This window comes from Camelina sativa, chromosome 2 (assembly GCF_030686135.1).
Source record: "Camelina sativa cultivar CO46 ecotype springtype chromosome 2, ASM3068613v1".
Taxonomy (NCBI): Eukaryota; Viridiplantae; Streptophyta; class Magnoliopsida; order Brassicales; family Brassicaceae; genus Camelina; species Camelina sativa.
Window position 1 is genome coordinate 24,509,013 of NC_141881.1, and position 21,903 is coordinate 24,530,915.

Consider the following 21,903-nt stretch of genomic DNA (forward strand, 5'->3'; position numbering starts at 1 on the left):
CAGCTCAAAAAACGCAGCGTTTTAAGAAGTAATTACACAGTGAGATATAGCTTTAAACGCAGCGTTTTAAAGAGATAAATTGCTTTATCTATAAGAAGTGGCGCTTCCTTTTTCATTCTCATAAGCTCTCTTCAGTCTCCTAAGCAGAGAGAGTTGAAGATGGAGCTCTGTGTTATCAGCACCACGATGACGACGACGGCGGCGAAGGCGATGAATCCGTTTCTTCCTTCAATTACACGACGTGTTAGCTCCCGTTTGTTTCAATCAGATAGTGTGTTACAGTTTGGTGGGAGGTTGAAGAAACCAATTAGCCCCTTGGAGACGACGATGTCTTGTGTCTCCAGAAAATTTGGGTTTCTCGGAGATTCAATGTCTCACGGTGGTGATTTCAAGCGAATATTCGCGGCGGCTTCTCCTGCGGTTGAAACTAGTGTAAAGGAAGACAAGCTTCCAGCTGATCTTAAGGTCACGGAGACTGTACAAGCGAACTCAAGTGTAAGGGGATTTCAAATTCTGTTTTTGTGGCATTGAGTTTATTCTGAGATTTGGAATGACTTGAGGTTTTTGATTTAGGTGAAATTGAGTGTGGAAGTTCCGAAAATTGTATGTGAAGATTGTTACCAACGAGTTCTAACTGAGTTCATGAAGCTCTCGAAGGTAGATTAATTTTTTTTTTTTCATCTTACATTGAGACTACGATTGAAGTCGATTTAAAAGTTTCAGATTCATGGCCGAACTTGTTCTATGTAAAAGCTTGTTGTTGTCATATAATGTAATATGATTTACTTGATTTTGTTTCACTTAGGTTCCTGGATTCCGTCCTAAAACGAGAGTTCCAGAGAATATTATTGTTGGTTTCGTTGGGAGGCCATACGTTTTGAGAGCTACTGTTGAATCTATCTTGAAGCGAACACTTCCTCACGCCATGGAGTCGGTAAGTTTTACTAATGTTTTATACTTTAGTTTGCAATTGTCCATGGTTTAAGAGAACGATTTGTGAGAATTAAGTCTTGTGATGTTTTCTTACTAAATTCGGTCGTTGTTGTCTTGGAACATTTTTTCTTACTCGAATTTTTGGGTTTTTGTAGGTGACTGGAAGGGCTTTAAAAGATTCGATACAGATTGTAAGCAGCTTTCCAGATATGGAGAAGGCTTACTCTCAGCTCAAGACTCTTAGGTTTGTGTTTAATCTTTCACATATTCAAACAATCTGAACAACCGCTCACGGGTGTTGCTTGCTTAACTCGACATTAAATTCTGCTTTTTTTCCTTGTTCCTCAGTTATGAGGTGGTTGTTGATGTTGTGCCTGAACTAAGATGGAATCCTGAGGATGGATATAAGAATATGAAGGTTGTTGTAGAATTAGGCGAGGAGATAGATGCGAAAAAAGCTTGTGAAAGACAACTGAGACAGAAATACAAGTCCCTTGGTGCGTTGAAGATTGTAATCGACCGAGGACTACAGGTAAATGAATGCATTTCTTCCCATGTCCTTGTATTGTTTTTTTTTTTTTTGCAATCATTGAAGATTGATTACATAGGACTGACCTGTTATCTAGTCGCAGTTAAGATCAGCCAATATAGCTTATTAAAAATACAAATGGAAGATTCTTATAATTTGGTTATGAATCTGGCTGCATTAGTTCGTACTTAACTCTGCAAAGATGATATAGTTGCTAGAAATGCTTTTTGATTATATCCTATAATCGTGTAGGTGGGAGATCTTGCAGTTGTTGATATTTCTGCTACAACTATAGATGACGACGGGTCAACAGGTCAAGCGATTCCAGATGCTGAAAGCAAAGGTTTTAGAACTGTTATATTTCAACAGTCATATCCTTACTGAAATGTCGTTCCCGTTTGCCAATGAATGCTGAGATGTGTGGTTATGTGTACAGGATTTCACTTTGACACTGAAGAAGGGAATAAATTACTTCCTGGATTCCTTGATTCAATCACAGGAATTCGAGCAGGTGAATCAAAGACATTCACGCTTGTGTTTCCTGAATCATGGAAACAAGAAAATCTCCGTGGCCAACGTGCTCAGTTCACTGTGCGTGAGCTCTATTTCATACACCAGACATAAAGAAAAACAAAGAGATCATACTTTGGTAAGCTAATTGTGTCTGTTTTCTTCAGGTTGACTGCAAGGAACTTTTCTACAGAGATTTACCTACGTTAGATGATTCACTTGCTGATAAATTGCTCCCTGGATGCACCACTTTAAAGGAGGTAATGAACATATGCATTTTGTTATAAAAGAAATATTCTTTTCTCACTGAAATTCTCTGATGAAACATGTACACAGGTTGAAGAAACTCTGTCTAAAAGATGCCAAGAGATGGAGGAGGAAGCTAAGGAGCAAGCGACAGACAATGCCGTCCTTGAACAGATTCGAAAGGTCATTATCTAATTCCATAAAGCATTTTTGTAGCATTAACGTTGTTGATCTGTGTGATAAAAAAATATCTTTGCTTTTCTTTTGTTCTAGATGGTTGAAGTAGAGATTCCTCAATCTTTATTTGAGGAACAAGGAAGGCAGTTTTATGGAGCTAGGCTTCTAGAGATTCAGGCAAGCATTTCTGATAACTGTTGTTGAGCACTATCTCTTACTCCCTTTTGCTGTCACTCAGATTCTTATTGTTAAATGACATGGAGCTGCAGGGAAGCATGAAGCTCACTGAAGATCAATTGGCTTCTCTTTCAAGTCAAAAAGCAGTAAATGAGTTTCTAGAAACACAGAGAGAGAGCATTACCAACATAATCAAGCAGAATTTGGCTGTTGGAGATATCTTCAAGCGCGAAAACTTAGAGGTACATTACATACTTAACACTCTTGTCTCAAGGAAAGAACCAAAACAAAAATTAGTAACAAAACATTGTCAAATCCTTGAATGCAGTTCTCAACAGATGAACTAGTAAAAGAGGTCGAGAACTCGATATCAGAATTCAAGAAACATAAACAAGAGTATGACGAGGAGCGTGTGAAAGATCAGGTTAGTTCTCTAGTGAATCTTAATTAAGTATTATAATTTTGTTGAGCTGTATAAGATAAACTGAAAGAGAGCGCCGCTTCTTGAATTGGTGGGTTAGGTACAAGAGATTTTAGAAGGAGCAAAAGTGCTTGAATGGTTGAAAGAACGAGCCGAGATTGAATACATTACTCGTTGATGAGCATATAGGTATGTATGTATGATTGGCATGTTCTGTTTTTTTTTTTGTACGAGGCCATTTGTCTTTTGAATTATGATATTTTGTCATAAGAAGAGAACTTTTATTGATGATTGTTTGTATTTTGTAAGATTAATAATAGGTGCAATAAATTATTTCCAAAAACACTGGTTTTATTTTGTAACGTGGTTCACTTTTTGAATTTATAATCAATGGGTTCTGTATATGGTATAAGATAATAAGTATATTACGTCGATTTCATATTGAATTTGCCACCTAACATTGACTATGACTTGTGTTTTACTTTGTCACATAGTTTGGTTTTATATGGACGCTTGACTAAATAGTTTCCCCCTCTGATCTCATCACTTTTGCTACTTTTCTTAGCTGTATATTCCACGAACTACCCCCTCATGATCCATGTTTAAACTTGAAAAAGGTAAATTAAATCTCACCAATCCTAGTAGTAGTAGTACTTGCATCATTTTCCCAACTAACTATAAACAATTTTTTAATAAGTTTCTAACTAACCTAACTAGTGATAAATTATTGAAGACTAAAATCGGAGATACTGCTAATTTGAAGGGGGAAAAAAACCCCTACTCCGGAGAAATTCTCATCTTTTTTGAATGCCAGAATTATAATGTCAAAGATGTTGTAACATATATGTCTTGAGTTTTTCTTTTTTCTTTGTCAACTGTGTTTGATGAAATTCAAAATGTATTTCTCTTGTAATATCCTCTTGCACCATACTTTTGAAAATATGAATTCGAGTTGAATTATTGGACTGATTGTGACAACATAGTAAACCCAAAAAAAAAAAGAAGGAGTATACTGTAAATGCTAATCTAGCGATGAAGCGATCTAAGGTCCCTAAAACATAAATTGGTCAACAACCTATTGGATGTAATTGTTTTTGTTGAGTTACTACACAATACACATAACATTTACCGCTTTAAATAACCATAAGTTAACTTGGTTAGAAAAACCAAAAACTATTGAAGCATTTTTATTTAATTCCGAGAACAAACAAATATTACTACCATTGTTCTTGTAAAAGTAAATAACTTGTGTAAGTCAAACAAGCAAAGTACCAAGTCAAGGAAGAGTAAAAAGAAAAGAAAAAACATGAAAAAGACACAAGACTGTCTGTGAACAGTGTTATGTTTGTAAAAAAAAACAAGGGGGTGTGGTGAGTAATTTGGAGTTACCATCGTACTACCAAAAGAGAGTGGGTCCCCATCCTTCACCTCTCCGTCTCTTCCACTTCTCCTCCATAGATTGATTTTTATTTTCCTTCCTTAGCTAAAATGATTTTATTTCTCTCACTCTCAATAGTGTAAGTTTTGTCATCAGATCTAGAAAAAGAAGTAGAAGAAGAAGAACTGAAGAAGAAGTAAGAGTTTGTGTGGAGAAACCCATATAAAAACCCTAGAAATCCAGTGTCAATCTCGGTAATGAACGTTGCTTTTTTTGTTTTTCACTGTTAGATTTGATCAGTTTAAAGTCTTTAGTTTTTTTATTACTTTGGTTTTATCACCAATGCTGTTTGATTATTCTCTTTAAGTTCTTGTTTTTTTTTTTTCTTTCTTTTCTTATACAAGAGATCTGCTTCTTTTTTTTCTCACATGCTTCTACTTCTGCTTGATCGGACTTTGTTTGCTTTCTTGCTCTTATGGTGAGAAAGAAAGGTTTTTTTTTTTTTTTTTTTATCTTTGGGAAGTTTTAAGACTGCTTCTTTCCAATTTATAAGGTTCTTTTGAATGTTTTGGTCTGTGCAGTTGACTGATTGAAGAAGGGTTTTTAATTCCCAAATAAAAAGATTACAACTTTGATTGAGAACTATCTACTGAGTTTGTTAGTTTTTTTTTGTTCCTAGCTTCGTATTGTTATTGCAATATTGATGCATTAATAAGATCTAATACAAGTGATGATTTTTGAGCGATGTCCATTACTTACTGTGGAGTTCTCTGTGTACTACATTCTTACTTTAGTGTTATCTTTTCTAATTGGTGTTTGTTTCTGATCGTTTCTATAGGAAAGAACTTCTGATATCCTGACGATGGCGATCACAGATACTGAAAGTCCTCTTCTTGGGGAAATTTCTTGTGGTACCTTACTGCAGAAGTTGCAGGTAAACAATCTTACAACGCTCTTTTCATTCTAAGATTTTATTTACAGGGCTTTTTTTTTTTAACTCAACATCTTTGTGTAACATTAACTTTTGTTAAATTAGGAAATCTGGGATGAAGTTGGTGAGAGTGATGAGGAAAGAGACAAACTGCTACTTCAGATAGAGCAAGAGTGTCTTGATGTTTACAAGAGAAAAGTTGAGCAGGCTGCTAAATCCCGAGCTGAGCTTCTTCAAACCTTGTCAGATGCTAATGCTGAGCTATCAAGCCTCACTGCATCTCTTGGAGATAAAAACTTAGTTGGCATTGTAAGTTTTCTTTTTTTGTCCATATGTTTAGAATTGGAAAATGTAATTGAAGTGTTTTGTTTGTAATATTTTTTTGTCTTTTTGTTTCTTCTGTGTTGTTGCAGCCGGATAAGTCTTCAGGAACGATTAAAGAGCAACTTGCTGCTATAGCACCAGCTCTTGAACAGCTGTGGCAACAGAAAGAGGAGAGAGTCAGAGAGTTCTCTGATGTACAATCACAAATTCAGAAGATATGTGGAGAGATTGCTGGGGGTTTGAGCAATGAGGTTCCTATAGTTGATGAGTCTGATTTGTCACTTAAGAAATTAGACGATTTCCATAGCCAACTCCAAGAGCTCCAGAAAGAGAAGGTAAAAGTTTGTGTTAGGGATATCGTGGTTATATGTTTCCTTATCTGTTTTCCTTACTAACTGCTTCGTTTTGGCAGAGTGACAGGCTGCACAAGGTGCTAGAGTTTGTGAGTACTGTTCATGATTTATGTGCCGTTCTTGGTTTGGATTTCTTAAGCACTGTCACTGAAGTTCATCCGAGCTTAGATGAAGAAACCGGTGTCCAGTCTAAAAGTATTAGCAATGATACACTTTCAAGGTTGGCTAAAACCGTCTTGACTCTTAAAGATGATAAGAAGCAAAGACTTCAAAAGGTAAAAAGACAAATTTCTCTGAATCCTTAGCTTGTCTAAAATTGTTCCCTAGAAATTGCATCTGTTGTATATGAAACTGCTTGAGAGCTTTTTAATGATTCTTTGTTTTTTGTTGTTGCAGCTACAAGAGCTGGCTACTCAGTTAATTGATTTGTGGAATCTGATGGATACTCCTGATGAGGAAAGGGAGCTTTTTGATCATGTTACCTGTAACATTTCAGCTTCAGTTGATGAAGTCACTTTGCCTGGTGCTCTTGCACGTGATTTGATTGAGCAGGTAATTTAATATTGCATTGATAAATCTTCCTATGTGTACTGAAGAAATCAGTTACTGCGTTGCTAAAAGTTTCATATAAACTCGTGAAGGCCGTGGTGGAAGTGGATAGGCTTGACCAGCTGAAAGCTAGCCGAATGAAAGAAATTGCTTTCAAGAAACAATCTGAGCTTGAGGAGATATATGCTCGTGCTCATGTAGAAATAAATCCAGAATCTGCTCGTGAGAGGATCATGTCACTGATTGATTCTGGAAACGTTGAGCCTACTGAGTTATTGGCAGACATGGATAGCCAGATAGCAAAGGCTAAGGAAGAAGCATTTAGTAGAAAAGATATATTGGACCGTGTTGAGAAATGGATGTCAGCTTGTGAGGAAGAGAGCTGGTTAGAAGACTACAACAGGGTAATGCATAATTTATCTCACTCATACACACTATGATACATCACAATATACAGTAACTTTAAATTGGATCTTGAGCATTTCCATGGTTTTGTTTTCTGAGAACAGGATCAGAACAGGTACAGTGCAAGTAGAGGTGCACACTTGAATCTCAAGAGAGCTGAGAAAGCTAGGATTCTGGTTAGCAAGATTCCTGGTATGGTTTGAATAGCTAAGATATGCTTGCAAACTTCTCTTATGTATTCATTCATATCAAATAAAGTTTGGATCTTTTGTTTTGTGCAAAGTCATGGTTGACACATTGGTTGCCAAGACCCGGGCTTGGGAAGAGGAACACAGCATGTCCTTTGCCTACGATGGTGTTCCTCTGCTAGCTATGTTAGATGAGTACGGTATGCTTAGGCAAGAACGAGAAGAGGAGAAACGGAGGCTGAGGGTAAGTTCATCATTTCTACTCAATTATGATAAGGCAAAATGTTAAGTCACCCCCTGAACTCCTCTGTCTTAATTAATGAGCAGGAACAAAAGAAGGTTCAAGAACAGCCACACGTAGAGCAAGACTCTGCCTTTAGCACCAGGCCAAGCCCTGCAAGACCAGTCAGTGCTAAGAAACCGGTTGGGCTACGAGCTAACAACGGAGGAGCAAATGGAGCTCCAAACCGGCGTTTATCATTGAATGCAAACCAGAACGGAAGCAGGTCTGCTGCAAAAGAAGGAGGAAGAAGGGAGAGTCTCAACAGGCCTGCTGCTCCTACAAACTACGTTGCCATTTCAAAAGAGGAAGCTGCTTCATCTCCAGTTTCAGGTACCGCAGATCATCAAGTTCCAGCTTCACCTTGATGGTTTAAAATAATAAAAGAGGAAAAGATCTGTAATTTTCAATGTTTGAGTTGGTTTTAGGGAGAAAAAGGCTTTGATGAAACACCTGAGAGAGAAGACAAAAAAACATTTCAGAGTAGAATGTGTATGTGTGTGTGTGTCTGTTTTTGTTAGTGTTGTTTAAGTAGTTGGTACGGTATCATCTTGACTCCAAAAAAGCTGCAAATGACTTACTTATCTAGGGATTATGGGAGTAAATGTAAGCTTGACCAAAATCACAACTTTCTTAGTTCTTTACAACGGTACATTGTGTTTATGTTCCACGCGCTCATCTCATGTATGATCAGGATTTATATGGGCCTGGAGATAGAAAGCCCATAAAACCCTATAGCATGATCGTTTTCGTCCAAGTTTATAGCATCCTCAGTCTGTGGTGAAGCCGAAGGTTATTTAGAGGAACACTTCTCAACAATCTTAGGCTCTTTTGAAGACAACCCACTAAACCATTTACACATCTTTCCCTATTACAACAACTATCTCAAACTAGGCAAACTCGAATTCGATCTCCTATCTCAACACACAACCTATGTCCCTACCAAAGTTGCCTTTATCGGTTCGGGTCCGATGCCACTTACTTCCATCGTCTTGGCCAAGTTCCACCTCCCCAACACAACGTTCCACAACTTTGACATCGACTCACAGGCCAACAAACTCGCTTCAAGCCTCGTTTCTCGCGATCCTGACCTCTCGAACGCATGATCTTCCACACAACTGATGTGTTAAATGCTAAGGAAGGGTTAGACCAATATGATGTCGTTTTCTTGGCAGCTCTTGTTGGGATGGATAGAGAGTCAAAGGTCAAAGCTATTGAGCATTTGGAGAAATATATGGCTCCAGGAGCTGTATTGATGCTAAGGAGTGCTCATGGTCTTAGAGCTTTCTTGTATCCAATCGTTGACTCTTCCGATCTTAAAGGATTTGAGGTGTTGACCATTTATCATCCCTCCGATGACGTAGTGAACTCGGTGGTCATCGCACGTAAGCTCGGTGGTTCGAATGGAGTTAGAGGCAGCCAGATTGGACGGTGTGTGGTTATACTAATTGCTCTAAGGTTCGAGGAGTTTAGTGCCATCGAGTAAACAAGTAATAATTATAACACATCTCTTTTCATAAAATTATGTGTTTTTATGTTTTGCTATTTTCGATTTTATGCCTTGTGAGGAGTGTGGTATACTGGTATGTTTTTTTAAGTATTATCATTTTGTGAATTTCGTGAGTTCTTTAATCTTCATATTAGTTTGAAGATACGGAACCTTGTTGATGTTCTTTTTATATTGTGATCTAGACTACAATGTATATTGATAAATCATGAAGCTTTTGTTTGTGATTGATATCTGTGGTGCCTAAAACTATTTTTTTTTTTTTTCATTTTCTTTATGTTATCTTCAGTAAACAAACAGAAAATATATTGTTACAGATCCTTAAAAATACAAATATATTCGTTTTCAGTTCAAAATTGAACTTTACATTTTCATGCAATTTCAAACATTTGATGATAATATAATGTTTATGAGCTTTCTTGTAAACTTAAAATAAAAATCAAGATAGTAACAAAAGAGACCAAAATTAAGTATTTCAGACTACTAAACCGAGATAGTAACAAACGAAAACTGTTACGTATTATTCAAATTAATAAAATAACATGAAAGTAGAAGATTTCCTAACAGGAAAGCTCGAGTCAACCTCTCCACTTCCTCTCTTGTTGGACTAACCAGGGTGATGACTCAAGCAAAACTCGATCTCACGGATCCAATCTAAACCTTCTTTCTCGTCGAGAGTCTTAAGCTTCCACTCGTTAAATTGATATCCATAATATATTATATTTTATATGTTATTTTTTGTTTCAAAAACTTAAAAAATAATAAACTAGTATAAATTATTCAGATAACCAAAAAAAATTAAAAGATTTTAGTATAAATTAAAATTATATGTACCCATATATTGTTCCATAATTAACACTAGTAACTAGGTACTAACCCGCGGAGAACCGCGGGCTGAACATTTTTTTAATAAAAAATTATTTTATTATTATGTTATTTATAATAATTTGTGATTAAAAATTTGGTTTGCTTATATTATAATTTTTGTATTTTAAAAATGTTTATTGAACCTGTCAATAAAATATTTGTATGTAATGAATAAAATTGTTTAAACCTTTGTCAACTAATCTTTTACACATTTAAGGTTAGTTTCATATTTGTACTTCCCAATTAATATAGTAGGATATTAGACATGTTGAATAAAATTGATTTAATTAAGATTTAGCAAAATATAAGTAAAATATAAGAAAAAATTAAGAAAAAATTAAGAAAAACTTAAGTTACTTTGTTCAAGCTCAAAATATTAAAATGAATTAATTAATATTAAATAAACTACTGTTAGTTACAACTTACAACCTATAGTGGAAGAGAATAAATCTTCTAGACAAATCAATAAAATATGTCAAATCATTTGATAAGTAATAAGAAGAGTGAATAAAAAACACCATTTCATATCTTCATATTCTTCTCACTCCTCACAATCTCTTTTTAACATAATAATACTCCTTAAGTATTATTTTTAACATAATAATACTTAAACTCTTTTTCTAATAAACTAAACACCATTTTATGTCTTCATATTCTCTTTTCAGTATATGAAGACATATTCTACTTATCAAGACATAAACAAACGAAGAAGATTGTCATATTCTCTTTTCATCTTCGTGTTAATAATACACAGCTTTTCTCAAAAACTCCATAGACAATCTTCTTCCTCTGTCCTTCTTCTAGTTCTTCTACTTATCAACACTCAAACAAAACCTCATGTCGGAAACGCCTCCATTTGTAATCCCGTCTTCACAATGGGTACTACAACACCAAGAACAACACCTTCTAATCTAGACAGCATCGAACAGCCCTTACACGAGAGGGTTCGCGTCCGGCTAAGCACAAGCCGCACCATGAAACAACCCTTCCCATTTTTTTTAATAAAAGAATAATAAATAATAATATAATTAAATAACTACAACTAGTGGTCCCATACCCACTAGCCACCTAACCACATTCACAATCCAACAGCGGAACCACATACCAATAAATAACCAATAAAACAATATCCAATAACCAAATAAGTAATATCCAGCATTAATCCCAAACAGCATAAATCAAACAACCAGCAATCCTAACAATGCTCTAAGACTCAATTCTAGCAACCTAACAATGCCAGATAACCATACAATCAAGTCCCTAGAACATCCTCCTCTTCATTGCCTTTGATTCCACGATCACACTTTGCCTTTACCTGCACCACAAACACAAATTGAGATGCATGAGTATTTGATAAACACTCAGTGAGGCAATCCTCCCATCTACTGGGCTATACACACAAGCAATAAGATCTCTACATGCCACAAACAACAATCAATAAAACAAACCATGCAATATACATAGCATGCAACGACCATCGTAACTGAACAAGGGGTGTCGACCGACACCAGATGGTGTCGATCGACACTGACTACCTGGTGTCGACCGACACCCTGCCCGACACTCCCGAAAACCCTAGTTTGCGTCGACCGACACCTCCACATGGCATCGTTCGACACTCGCTAAAGTCCCGAGCCGTCCTCGCGTTGGTGTCGACCAACACCCCAACTGGTGTCGACCGACACCGATGCCGAGCAGCGATTTCCCTCGATCAGAAACTCCGAATCTCGCCTCCAAGCTTCTCCAATTCGCTCCTTGCACTCCCAGAAGCCAAACCCAGCCCAGACAGCAACGAAATATCATAGAGAACTCAAAGAAACAACCACATAAGCACCAAATCACATAGAATCTAGAGATCTTAGCTTAGATAAGCCATGGTCATGCACTCACCTCTTTGCAGGAAGATTCTGACCAACAAGAACGAATTCCCTCACTCCTAGCAAGCTTCTAGCACCTTCCCAGCCTTGGATCTCCCAAGAACAGCAAGGAATCTCTCAATCTCTTCCCAATAGTTCAAGAACACTCTCTCTTTGTGTTTTCTCTCAAAAACGGCGAATAAGACAAAACAACACGACCCTAGGTCGTTTTCTTCCTTTAAAACTCGATTTAGGGATTCCCTAAACCAACCACGCAAACCGGAAAATTAAAATTGAACCAACCAAACTGACCACAATTGGTGTCGATCGACACCCTTACCAAAATACCAAGATTTGGTTTGCGGATGTTACAATTCTCCCCCACCAATATGGATTCGTCCCCGAATCCCGCAATACCGTCCAACTGCCAAGGACCTCCGTGCCACCGTCTGCACGGTCCGCACGTCCCCAGACCGGACTAAACACCGTCAGCCAAGGTTTCCCGTGCCACTGTCGCAACAGCCCGCACACCTCCGACTGACCATCGAGGTCTCCCTCTAGCCAATATACTCGCATCATAAACACTATTTGCTCACAACTCAGTGCTTCCCCCGTCCGTGGTCGCAACCATCGAATCATGCCGGCTCGCTATCAGGCCAACCACACACACACACTCCCCCCGCTCTCAGGTCGCAACCTTCGAGTCATACCGGCTCACTGCCAGGCCACAGCCTACAGCTACGGTATCCAGGGAGTCTCACGCACCCACTCCCCCCGCTCTCGGGTCGTAACCCTCGAGACATACCAGCTCACTGCCGAGCCGCGGCTCACAGCTACAGTATCCAGGGAGCCTCACATATCCCGCTCTTGGGTCATCACCCTCAAGCGCGCTCTCGGATCGTCATCCGAAGCAACATACCACTCCCACTCTCTGGCCACAAAGTCCATCGAGCTATCGGTATCACGTGAGTTAGGCTCTCACGGCCTTGAGCAAAAACAAACACTGATGCCAACGAGTATCTCCCGGCTAGATCTACCTCACATTTCCACAAAACATTCCCATTTTAGAAACTTTCTATTTATGGAAACCTTCCTTTTGTGGAAACTTTCTATTTATGGAAACTTTCCAAAAATAGAAACCCGAGCTATTTCTCTTTTCCCGTGACAACAACAGTCAAACATAAAGAAAAATACTCATCTTATTAATCTAAAAAAATGTCATAATCGTTACAATCTCAACGAAATTACATCAGAAAAACCAAAAATACAACAACCGGAGCCAACAACCCGCATCCCGAGCACCACCTCATCTTGATACTTAGTCGCACAACCAACCACCCCTAAGCGACCAAATATCAAGAGAGATGGGCTGGAATACTCCGTACCCGCTCCAGCCACGGACTACAACTCGGACCCGGCTAGACAAGCTCAAGTCGCGGTCTGCTTCTCAAACCACTTCTTAAACCTTGCCTTCATCCTCGCCTCGGGCTCTCAAGTCTGCTCCTCTACTCCGTCACAGTCCCACAGGACTCTCATCAAAGGAATCTTCTTCTTCCGAAGTTCCTTGACTCTCCTCTCGAGCACCCTCACTGGTCTCGCCTCTAAAGTCATGTTAGGCTGAAGATCCTCAGGAATCTTAGCCAACAACTGATCACCCTCGTGAAGACACTTCCTCAGCATCGACACATGAAATACCTTGTGGAACGCACGCATAACCTCAGGCAACTCCAACCGGTATGCCACTGGTCCCACCCGCTCAACCACTCTGAACGGACCCATGTACCTCGGACTCAACTTAGTCTCTGTCAATGACCTGTTCGGACCCCGCAACATGGCCATCTTGAGGTACACTCTATCACCAACCTGAAACTCAAGATCCTTTCTCCTCTTATCAGCATAGCTCTTCTGCCGATCCTGAGCCTCCTTCATGTTCAGCCTCAAAACCCGAATCTTCTCCGAGGTCTCCTGAACAAAATCTGCACCAAATATGCTCCTCTCCCCCACCTGAGTCCAACATAAAGGTGTACGACACGGCCTCCCATACAGGGCCTCATAAGGAGCCATCCCAATACTAGCCTGGTAGCTGTTGTTATAAGCAAACTCCACCAAGCTCAAGTGATCTGCCCAATGACCACCCCAATCCAGCACACACATCCTCAATAAATCCTCCAAAATCTTGATCGTCCTCTCTGACTGACCATCAGTATGAGGATGATAGGCTGTACTCATATGCACCTTCGTGCCCATCTCCGCCTGAAATGCCTTCCAGAACACCGAGGTGAACTTGGAATCTCTATCAGACACAATACTAGCAGGCATACCGTGCAATCTGACTATCTCCCTCATGTACTTCTTGGCCAAAACCGCTGCTCCATCAGTTTTCTTGATGGCCAGAAAATGCGCAGACTTAGTCAAACGGTCCACAATGACCCAAATAGCATCAAACGTCCTCGACACAGGCAAACCTACCACGAAGTCCATCGTGATCAAATCCCACTTCCACTCTGGAATGGGTAAACTCTGTAATAAACCACCAGGAACCTGATGTTCCGCCTTCACCAGCTGGCAAGTATCACACTTTGCCACCCAGTCAGCTACGTCCTTCTTCATCCCCACCCAGTGATAATACCGCTTGAGGTCACGGTACATCTTGGTCGCTCCTGGATGAATAGAGAACTTGCTCGAATGAGCCTCTCTCAGTATTTCCTGCCTCAAATCCTCACCCTTGGGCACACAGATCCGACCATGCACAAGGATAGTACCATTAGCAGAAACCTGATACTCTGCACCCGCAGCCTTAGAGGCATTCACCAGCCCCTCATCACTCTCCTGAGCTAACCTTACTCTGCTCAACAAATCTGCTCTATCAACTGCCTCCAATCCCAAAGGTTCTTGTGAGATAGCACACAAACTCAATGCACTAATCTCACCTACCAACACCTCCATATCCTGCTCCTGAGCCGAAGCCACCCGCTTCCGACTCAAGGCATCTGCAACCAGATTAGCTTTACCAGGATGGTAAGCTATGTCCAAATCATAATCCGCTACTAACTCCATCCAACGCCTCTGCCTCAAATTCAGCTCAGGCTGAGTAAAAATGTACTTCAGACTCTTGTGATCTGTAAATACCTGTACCTTCCCACCATACAGATAGGATCTCCAAATCTTAAGAGCAAAGATCACTGCTGCCATCTCCAAATCATGAGTAGGATAATTAGCTTCATGCTTCCGCAACTGCCGTGAAGCGTAAGCTATAACCTTCCCCTGCTGCATAAGTACACAACCCAACCCCACTCTAGAAGCATCTGTATACACAACATAAGGCTCGTCCTGCTCAGGCAATGCTAACACCGGCGTGGTAGTCAACATCTACTTGAGACTTGCAAAACTTGCCTCACACTCTGGTGACCACACAAACGGGACATCCTTCCCTGTAAGCTTAGTCATCGGCTGAGCCATACTCGCAAAACCCCGAACAAACCTCCTGTAGTAACCTGCTAACCCCAGGAAACTCCGAATCTCAGTGGCACTCTGCAGCCTCGGCCACTCCCTGATGGATTGAATCTTCTCTGGATCCACTGAAACTCCCTCAGCTGTAACAATATGACCCAAGAACCCCATCTCACGCTGCCAGAAACTGCACTTACTCAGCTTAGCAAACAACTTCTGCTCCCGCAGCTTCTCCAACACTGCTCTCAGATGTACTGCATGCTCCTCAGGACTCTTAGAATATACCAGGATGTCGTCGATGAAAATGATGACTGACACGTCCAGAAACTCCTGGAACACGCTGTTCATCAATCTCATAAACGCAGCTGGCGCGGTTGTCAACCCAAACGGCATCACCACAAACTCATAGTGCCCATATCTCGTCCTGAAGGCTGTCTTCCTCACATCTGCCTCATGAATAGGGATCTGATGATAACCTGAAGCCAAGTCGATCTTGGAGAACCAAGTAGCCCCCCTCAACTGATCCAACAACTCATCAATCCTCGGGAGAGGGTACTTGTTCTTCACAGTAACTCGGTTCAAACCCCGGTAGTCAATACACAACCGGAAACTCCCATCCTTTTTCTTAACAAACAACACCGGAGCTCCCCACGGTGAACAACTAGGACGGATAAAACCCTTGCCCAACAAATCCTCCAGCTGCTTCTTCAGCTCTGCCATCTCTGCTGGAGCCATCCTGTAAGGAGCCTTGGATAACGGCATCGTCCCCGGTTCCAGCTCAATGGTAAAAGGATCCGACCGAGATGGTGGTAATCCCTGCAATGACTGGAACACATCCTCAAAGTCCTCCACAACCGGAATACCGCTAACCGTAGATTTCCCCACTGACTCTGGCATAGATATAGTAACCAGATAGGCCTCACGGCCCTTCTCGATCATCTTCCCTGCCTGAACGGCTGAGATCACGAGACTCCCCGAAGTCGGTCTAATACCCTGAAAAACCAACTTCCCTCCTGGACGCTCAAACTCCACTCTACCCCGATAGCAATCCAAATGCACCTTATACCGATGCAACCAATCCATACCAAGAATGACGTCATACAACTCCACTGGACTGATAAGCAAATCCGCTGGCCACGACTCTCCTGCGATCTGAATATCAACTCCTCCAGCTCGTCCAATAACCCTCAGGAACTTGCCTCCAGCAACTCTGACAACTCCTGAACGCTCTCCAGAATCCCCTCTGATCCCCGCACTCACGGCACACTCCGGAGTAATGAAGCTATGATAAGCTCCAGAATCAAACATAACATGGGACTTAAACCCGCCCACCAACAAGGTCCCTACACAAACCTCATGTATTGAGAACCTAACACTTGACCACAAACAAAAACAAATATAATCTGAACTATTGAATTGACTAAGTTTGAATCTCAGAAGTTATACCTGTGATCGCTCCTGCACTAGTGCCACCGGGCTCCTGAGTCGAGTACACCTGAGTCGTCGGCTCAATCCAACCCACCGGCTGCACACCCTGCTGCACCCCTGGCTGAGCTCCAGCCTGCAACACTGCTACTGCCCTCTGCTGCAACTTGGGACAACGAGGCTTGATATGCCCCGTCTCTCTGCAGTAGTAACACACCCGAGTATCTGTCCGCGGCTCCGTCACCGCCCGCTGCTCTGTCACTGCCCGCTGCTCACCTCTCTGTGGACAGCTAGACACCTTGTGGTCCCTACTACCACACCCAAAGCATTTCGCACCCCCGTGCCTCGATCTCTGCATAACATCGAACTTCCTCTTCTGCCCCTGCGCAGGCTTGCCGCCCTTGCTAGGAACAGAAAGCGGCTGAGACTGCTGTGGCTGCACCGAAGAACTGACCACAACCACCTGTGACCTCAAGTCATCCTCTATCCCAGCTGCAACCTCATCCAGCTCTGCTCTCGTAGCATAGCTCCTCACTCTGCACCGATTCCTCAAATCATCCCGCAGAGCCAACAAAAACCTCCGCACCTGAGCTGCCTCTGGCTCCCATGCCCTGCCTGCATATCCCACAAGCCGACTGAACTCTGCATCCAGCTCCCGCACTGTACGGTCCCCCTGAGTCAAACCCAGGAACCGTGCCTCCATACGATCAAGAGCCTCCTGAGGAAAATACTTGGAGTTAAACTCCCCCACAAAATCTCCCCAAGACATACCCCTCCGCACCCTCCATGCTGTCACCGACCTCCACCACACACGAGCATCTCCTGACAAGTAAAACACTGCCAGATCCACCCTGTACCGGTCGGGACACCTAAGTGAAAGGAAAATATCCTCCATCCGCTCTCTCCACTCATCCGCTACACTCGGATCGGTACCTCCTGAGAAATACCCTGTTCCCACATGCCGCAGCTGCTCCATCATCCGCACATACTGAGCATCCACAACCTCGTCCCCAGGCTGCACACCTGCCTACAAACCCGCCACAGGCTGCACCGCTGGACCCTGCCCACCACCCACGGGCGGCACTACCGGATCCTGTCCACCAACCACTGGCGGCACTACTGGATCCTGCCCACCAACCACTGGCGGCACAACTGCTGAAAGTCGCTGCAGAACCTGAGCTAGCAAGTCCATCAAGACATCCTCCCTGCCTGGAGCACCTCCCGCTGCAACCCCCACACCCGGGGCAACACCGTGACCGACACCGGGCCCATCCGCCCTGCCGTCACCCAAACCAGCCTGGTCTCCAGACACACTAGGATGAACCTGTGACTCCGCCACCTCCTCACTGGCCATGCTCTGGGTCACACTCACACTGGCCTCAGGAACCTGACCTCGTCCCCGACCCCGACCACGACCACGCCCACGACCACGACCGCGACCAACAGCATCCTCACCCCTAACCATCTGTATCATCCAAGAACAGAAGGCTAAGCAAACAATAATTCTAATACACAAGAAACACAACTTACCGTGGAATCACAACACAGGCTCGAAGAGGATGTTCTAGGACTTCATGCCACACTCAATTGACCGACTCACACAATCAATCATAGCATGGAATCCTAAACATCAACAGCAAAAGCACAATGAACCCTAGTCCTAGAACCGTAAGGGCTCTGATACCAAAATGAAACAACCCTTCCCATTTTTTTTTTAATAAAAGAATAATAAATAATAATATAATTAAATAACTACAACTAGTGGTCCCATACCCACTAGCCACCTAACCACATTCACAATCCAACAGCGGAACCACATACCAATAAATAACCAATAAAACAATATCCAATAACCAAATAAGTAATATCCATCATTAATCCCAAACAGCATAAATCAAACAACCAGCAATCCTAACAATGCTCTAAGACTCAATTCTAGCAACCTAACAATGCCAGATAACCATACAATCAAGTCCCTAGAACATCCTCCTCTTCATTGCCTTTGATTCCACGATCACACTTTGCCTTTACCTGCACCACAAACACAAATTGAGATGCATGAGTATTTGATAAACACTCAGTGAGGCAATCCTCCCATCTACTGGGCTATACACACAAGCAATAAGATCTCTACATGCCACAAACAACAATCAATAAAACAAACCAGGCAATATACATAGCATGCAACGACCATCGTAACTGAACAAGGGGTGTCGACCGACACCAGATGGTGTCGATCGACACTGACTACCTGGTGTCGACCGACACCCTGCCCGGCACTCCCGAAAACCCTAGTTTGCGTCGACCGACACCTCCACATGGCATCGTTCGACACTCGCTAAAGTCCCGAGCCGTCCTCGCGTTGGTGTCGACCGACACCCCAACTGGTGTCGACCGACACCGATGCCGAGCAGCGATTTCCCTCGATCAGAAACTCCGAATCTCGCCTCCAAGCTTCTCCAATCCGCTCCTTGCACTCCCAGAAGCCAAACCCAGCCCAGACAGCAACGAAATATCATAGAGAACTCAAAGAAACAACCACATAAGCACCAAATCACATAGAATCTAGAGATCTTAGCTTAGATAAGCCATGGTCATGCACTCACCTCTTTGCAGGAAGATTCTGACCAACAAGAACGAATTCCCTCACTCCTAGCAAGCTTCTAGCACCTTCCCAGCCTTGGATCTCCCAAGAACAGCAAGGAATCTCTCAATCTCTTCCCAATAGTTCAAGAACACTCTCTCTTTGTGTTTTCTCTCAAAAACGGCGAATAAGACAAAACAACACAACCCTAGGTCGTTTTCTTCCTTTAAAACTCGATTTAGGGATTCCCTAAACCAACCACGCAAACCGGACAATTAAAATTGAACCAACCAAACCGACCACAATTGGTGTCGATCGATGCCTCACTAGGAGGTGTCGATCGACACCCTTACCAAAATACCAAGATTTGGTTTGCGGGTGTTACACACCAGTCCATGGACTTGGTGTGGTGTCGTTTGCTGTTTCTTCTTCAGCATTGCTCTTCTAATCTGTGGGATTACTACGTTGATCCTGATTCTTCCCGTTAGACCGAGAATCCCAGTTTCGGACATCGCCAACGCAAGTCAAAACACAATCCTCTTCCAATACTCACCAGTTTTCAGCAGCGATATTGTACTGCAACTTAATTTCATCAATCTGAACAAGAAACAAGTTGTTCGGTTTGAAGATATTCAAGTTGAGCTCCGGTTTTCGAACGAATCGATTGCCGCACAGAGTCTCTTTCCCTTTTCCCTGATAAACGGCCAGACTAGCCTAGTATCGATCAGTCTGGTTTCAGATTCAATCTTGTTGCCGGTCAATGATATGGTTGAGCTCAGAAGACAAGTTGCGAGCAATTTGGTTGATTACCAAATAATAAGTACTTTCAAAGTCAACGCAGTTCTAGGGTTTGTTCAGTATTCATACTTGCTGCACGCACTTGTCATATTCAGTTGACGGGCCCACCCGGCGGTGGCTTGGTTTCATGTAACTGCTCGGCAAATCGACTGTGAAGAATCTATATAATAATAACAATCCGAATAAATGCGACCAACAGTTGTGTTTGTTTAATCGTAACTTTTGGATATTTTTTGAAAAATCGTGATGGATCATTAAAACGATTTTTTATGAAAAGTTACAACTGTTCATTGTATTTTTTGTAAAGTTGCAATTGTTCAGTGTAGAGTTGTGTCTATTCGAATATTCATATCTTTTGAAATCTATATATATTTGTCTGTTTGAACTGTTCTCATTTTTTTGTCATGACATAAAATAATATAAAATTTCAATCTCAACGAATTTTACAATTCTCCAAATTATTCTCTAGCATTCATTGTTTTAAAAGTAAAGAAATTCCTCAAATTCTTGATTTAACAAAAGATTTTTGGAAAGATAAACCTAATTTAAAACTTTTAGTTAATTTTTTCTATAAAAATCTAATGATATGTTGCATTATATAATGAGCTTTTGGATTTGACTTTTAAATATAATAATAAAGATGTCTTCTTAAAAGCAATTTATATGAGTTTGTAGGTATAATCAAGTGCAAACACAACATTTATAATTTTTTGTAGGATAGGTATAATCAAGTGCAAACACAACAGTTGCAATTTTTCGTAGTACTTTTTCGAAAAAAAATTGTTTTTATTTGTTTTCTTTTAATTCAAACGGTTGTATATGTTCACTGTAGAGTTGTGTCTTTTTACTATCTTTTATTTATATTTTTTCATCACAAATTTTTGTTTTAATAGGTGTGTCTATTTAAATAGTCATGCGTTTTGAAATCTCTTTATATTTGTCTCTTCATCACTAACTAACAAATTCATTAAAACAGATTTTCCATTTTATGTTAAATCTAAATAATTGAATATATCTAATATTCAACGTTATTCTATAATCTAACTAAAATTTTAGAAATGATTATATCAATAGAGAAATTTAAGACAACTTAATTTATAATTTACGGTTACATATATTTATCTTAACTTTTCATTAAAAATATTTTCACATATAAAAATACAATCTGAATAAATGCAAAAAACAGTTGCAACTTTTCGTAGTACTTTTTGTAAAAAAATGGTTTAAAAAAAAAAACTTAAACAGTTGTATTTGTTTATTATAGAGTTGTATCTTTTCACTAAATTTTATTCATATTTTTTTATCACCACTTTTCGTTCTAATAGGTGTGTCTATTTAATAGTCATATCTTTTGAATTCTCTATATATTTGTCTCTTCATTAATAACTAGCAAATCATTGTTCGTTGAAAGAAATTTTTCGTTTTCTGTTGAATCTAAATAATTTGAATTTTAATATCTAATATCAATGTTATTCTATAATCTAACTAAAACTTTAGAAATGAATATAGTAATATAGAAATTTAATAAAACTTAATATAGAATTTACAGTTCCGTCTATTTATCGTAACTTTCCGTTAAAAACTATTTTAATATTTAAAATTTAATTTATTTTGTTTTAAAGAGTTGTATATTTTAATTTTAATTTTTCGTTGATACAGTTTCACTCATTATTAAATATATTTTTAATTATACTTATTTAATAGAAATTTACATTTACTCATTACAACCATTAGTTCAATATTCTAAGTTAGGATCATATTGTTATAATGATTTTTTAATTGTAATTCTTTACCATAATTCTTCATAAAAATATCTTATATTTATAATAATTTAAATAATATGTTTTGCAAAGTTGCGTCTATTCTACATAATATTTTTATTATAAGTTTTCATTTTTATAATTATATTTTTAATAATAGTTTATGTTTAATATTAATGTATTCAAATTATTCTATTACAATTAAATAATTTTATAATGTATAATTTTAAATTTTAAATTTAATCTTTTTCTTTC

At 40.2% G+C, this 21,903-nt stretch overlaps 2 protein-coding genes and 2 pseudogenes across 2 annotated transcripts; all 4 read left to right on the top strand.

Annotated features, from left to right (window-relative positions):
• Nucleotides 1-87: 87 nt before the first annotated feature.
• On the top strand, nt 88-3,336 carry LOC104731554 (trigger factor-like protein TIG, Chloroplastic). The gene is made up of 13 exons (XM_010450979.3): nt 88-495; nt 574-657; nt 806-934; nt 1,089-1,177; nt 1,282-1,465; nt 1,715-1,805; nt 1,899-2,053; nt 2,140-2,232; nt 2,309-2,401; nt 2,492-2,572; nt 2,665-2,814; nt 2,901-2,996; nt 3,094-3,336. Exons 1-13 carry the CDS (start codon nt 160-162, stop codon nt 3,169-3,171), a joined length of 1,659 nt encoding a protein of 552 aa, XP_010449281.1. The 5' UTR covers nt 88-159; the 3' UTR covers nt 3,172-3,336.
• A 1,020-nt stretch (nt 3,337-4,356) lies between these two features.
• Nucleotides 4,357-8,023, top strand: LOC104731574 (65-kDa microtubule-associated protein 1-like). Its single transcript, XM_087488624.1, has 10 exons — nt 4,357-4,625; nt 5,210-5,305; nt 5,408-5,611; nt 5,716-5,961; nt 6,039-6,254; nt 6,376-6,531; nt 6,621-6,932; nt 7,038-7,125; nt 7,217-7,365; nt 7,449-8,023. Exons 2-10 carry the CDS (start codon nt 5,234-5,236, stop codon nt 7,767-7,769), a joined length of 1,764 nt encoding a protein of 587 aa, XP_087344750.1. The 5' UTR covers nt 4,357-4,625; nt 5,210-5,233; the 3' UTR covers nt 7,770-8,023.
• Nucleotides 7,996-9,011, top strand: LOC104755240 (nicotianamine synthase 2 pseudogene; annotated as a pseudogene).
• On the top strand, nt 8,958-20,043 carry LOC147949160 (uncharacterized; annotated as a pseudogene).
• Nucleotides 20,044-21,903: the final 1,860 nt, after the last annotated feature.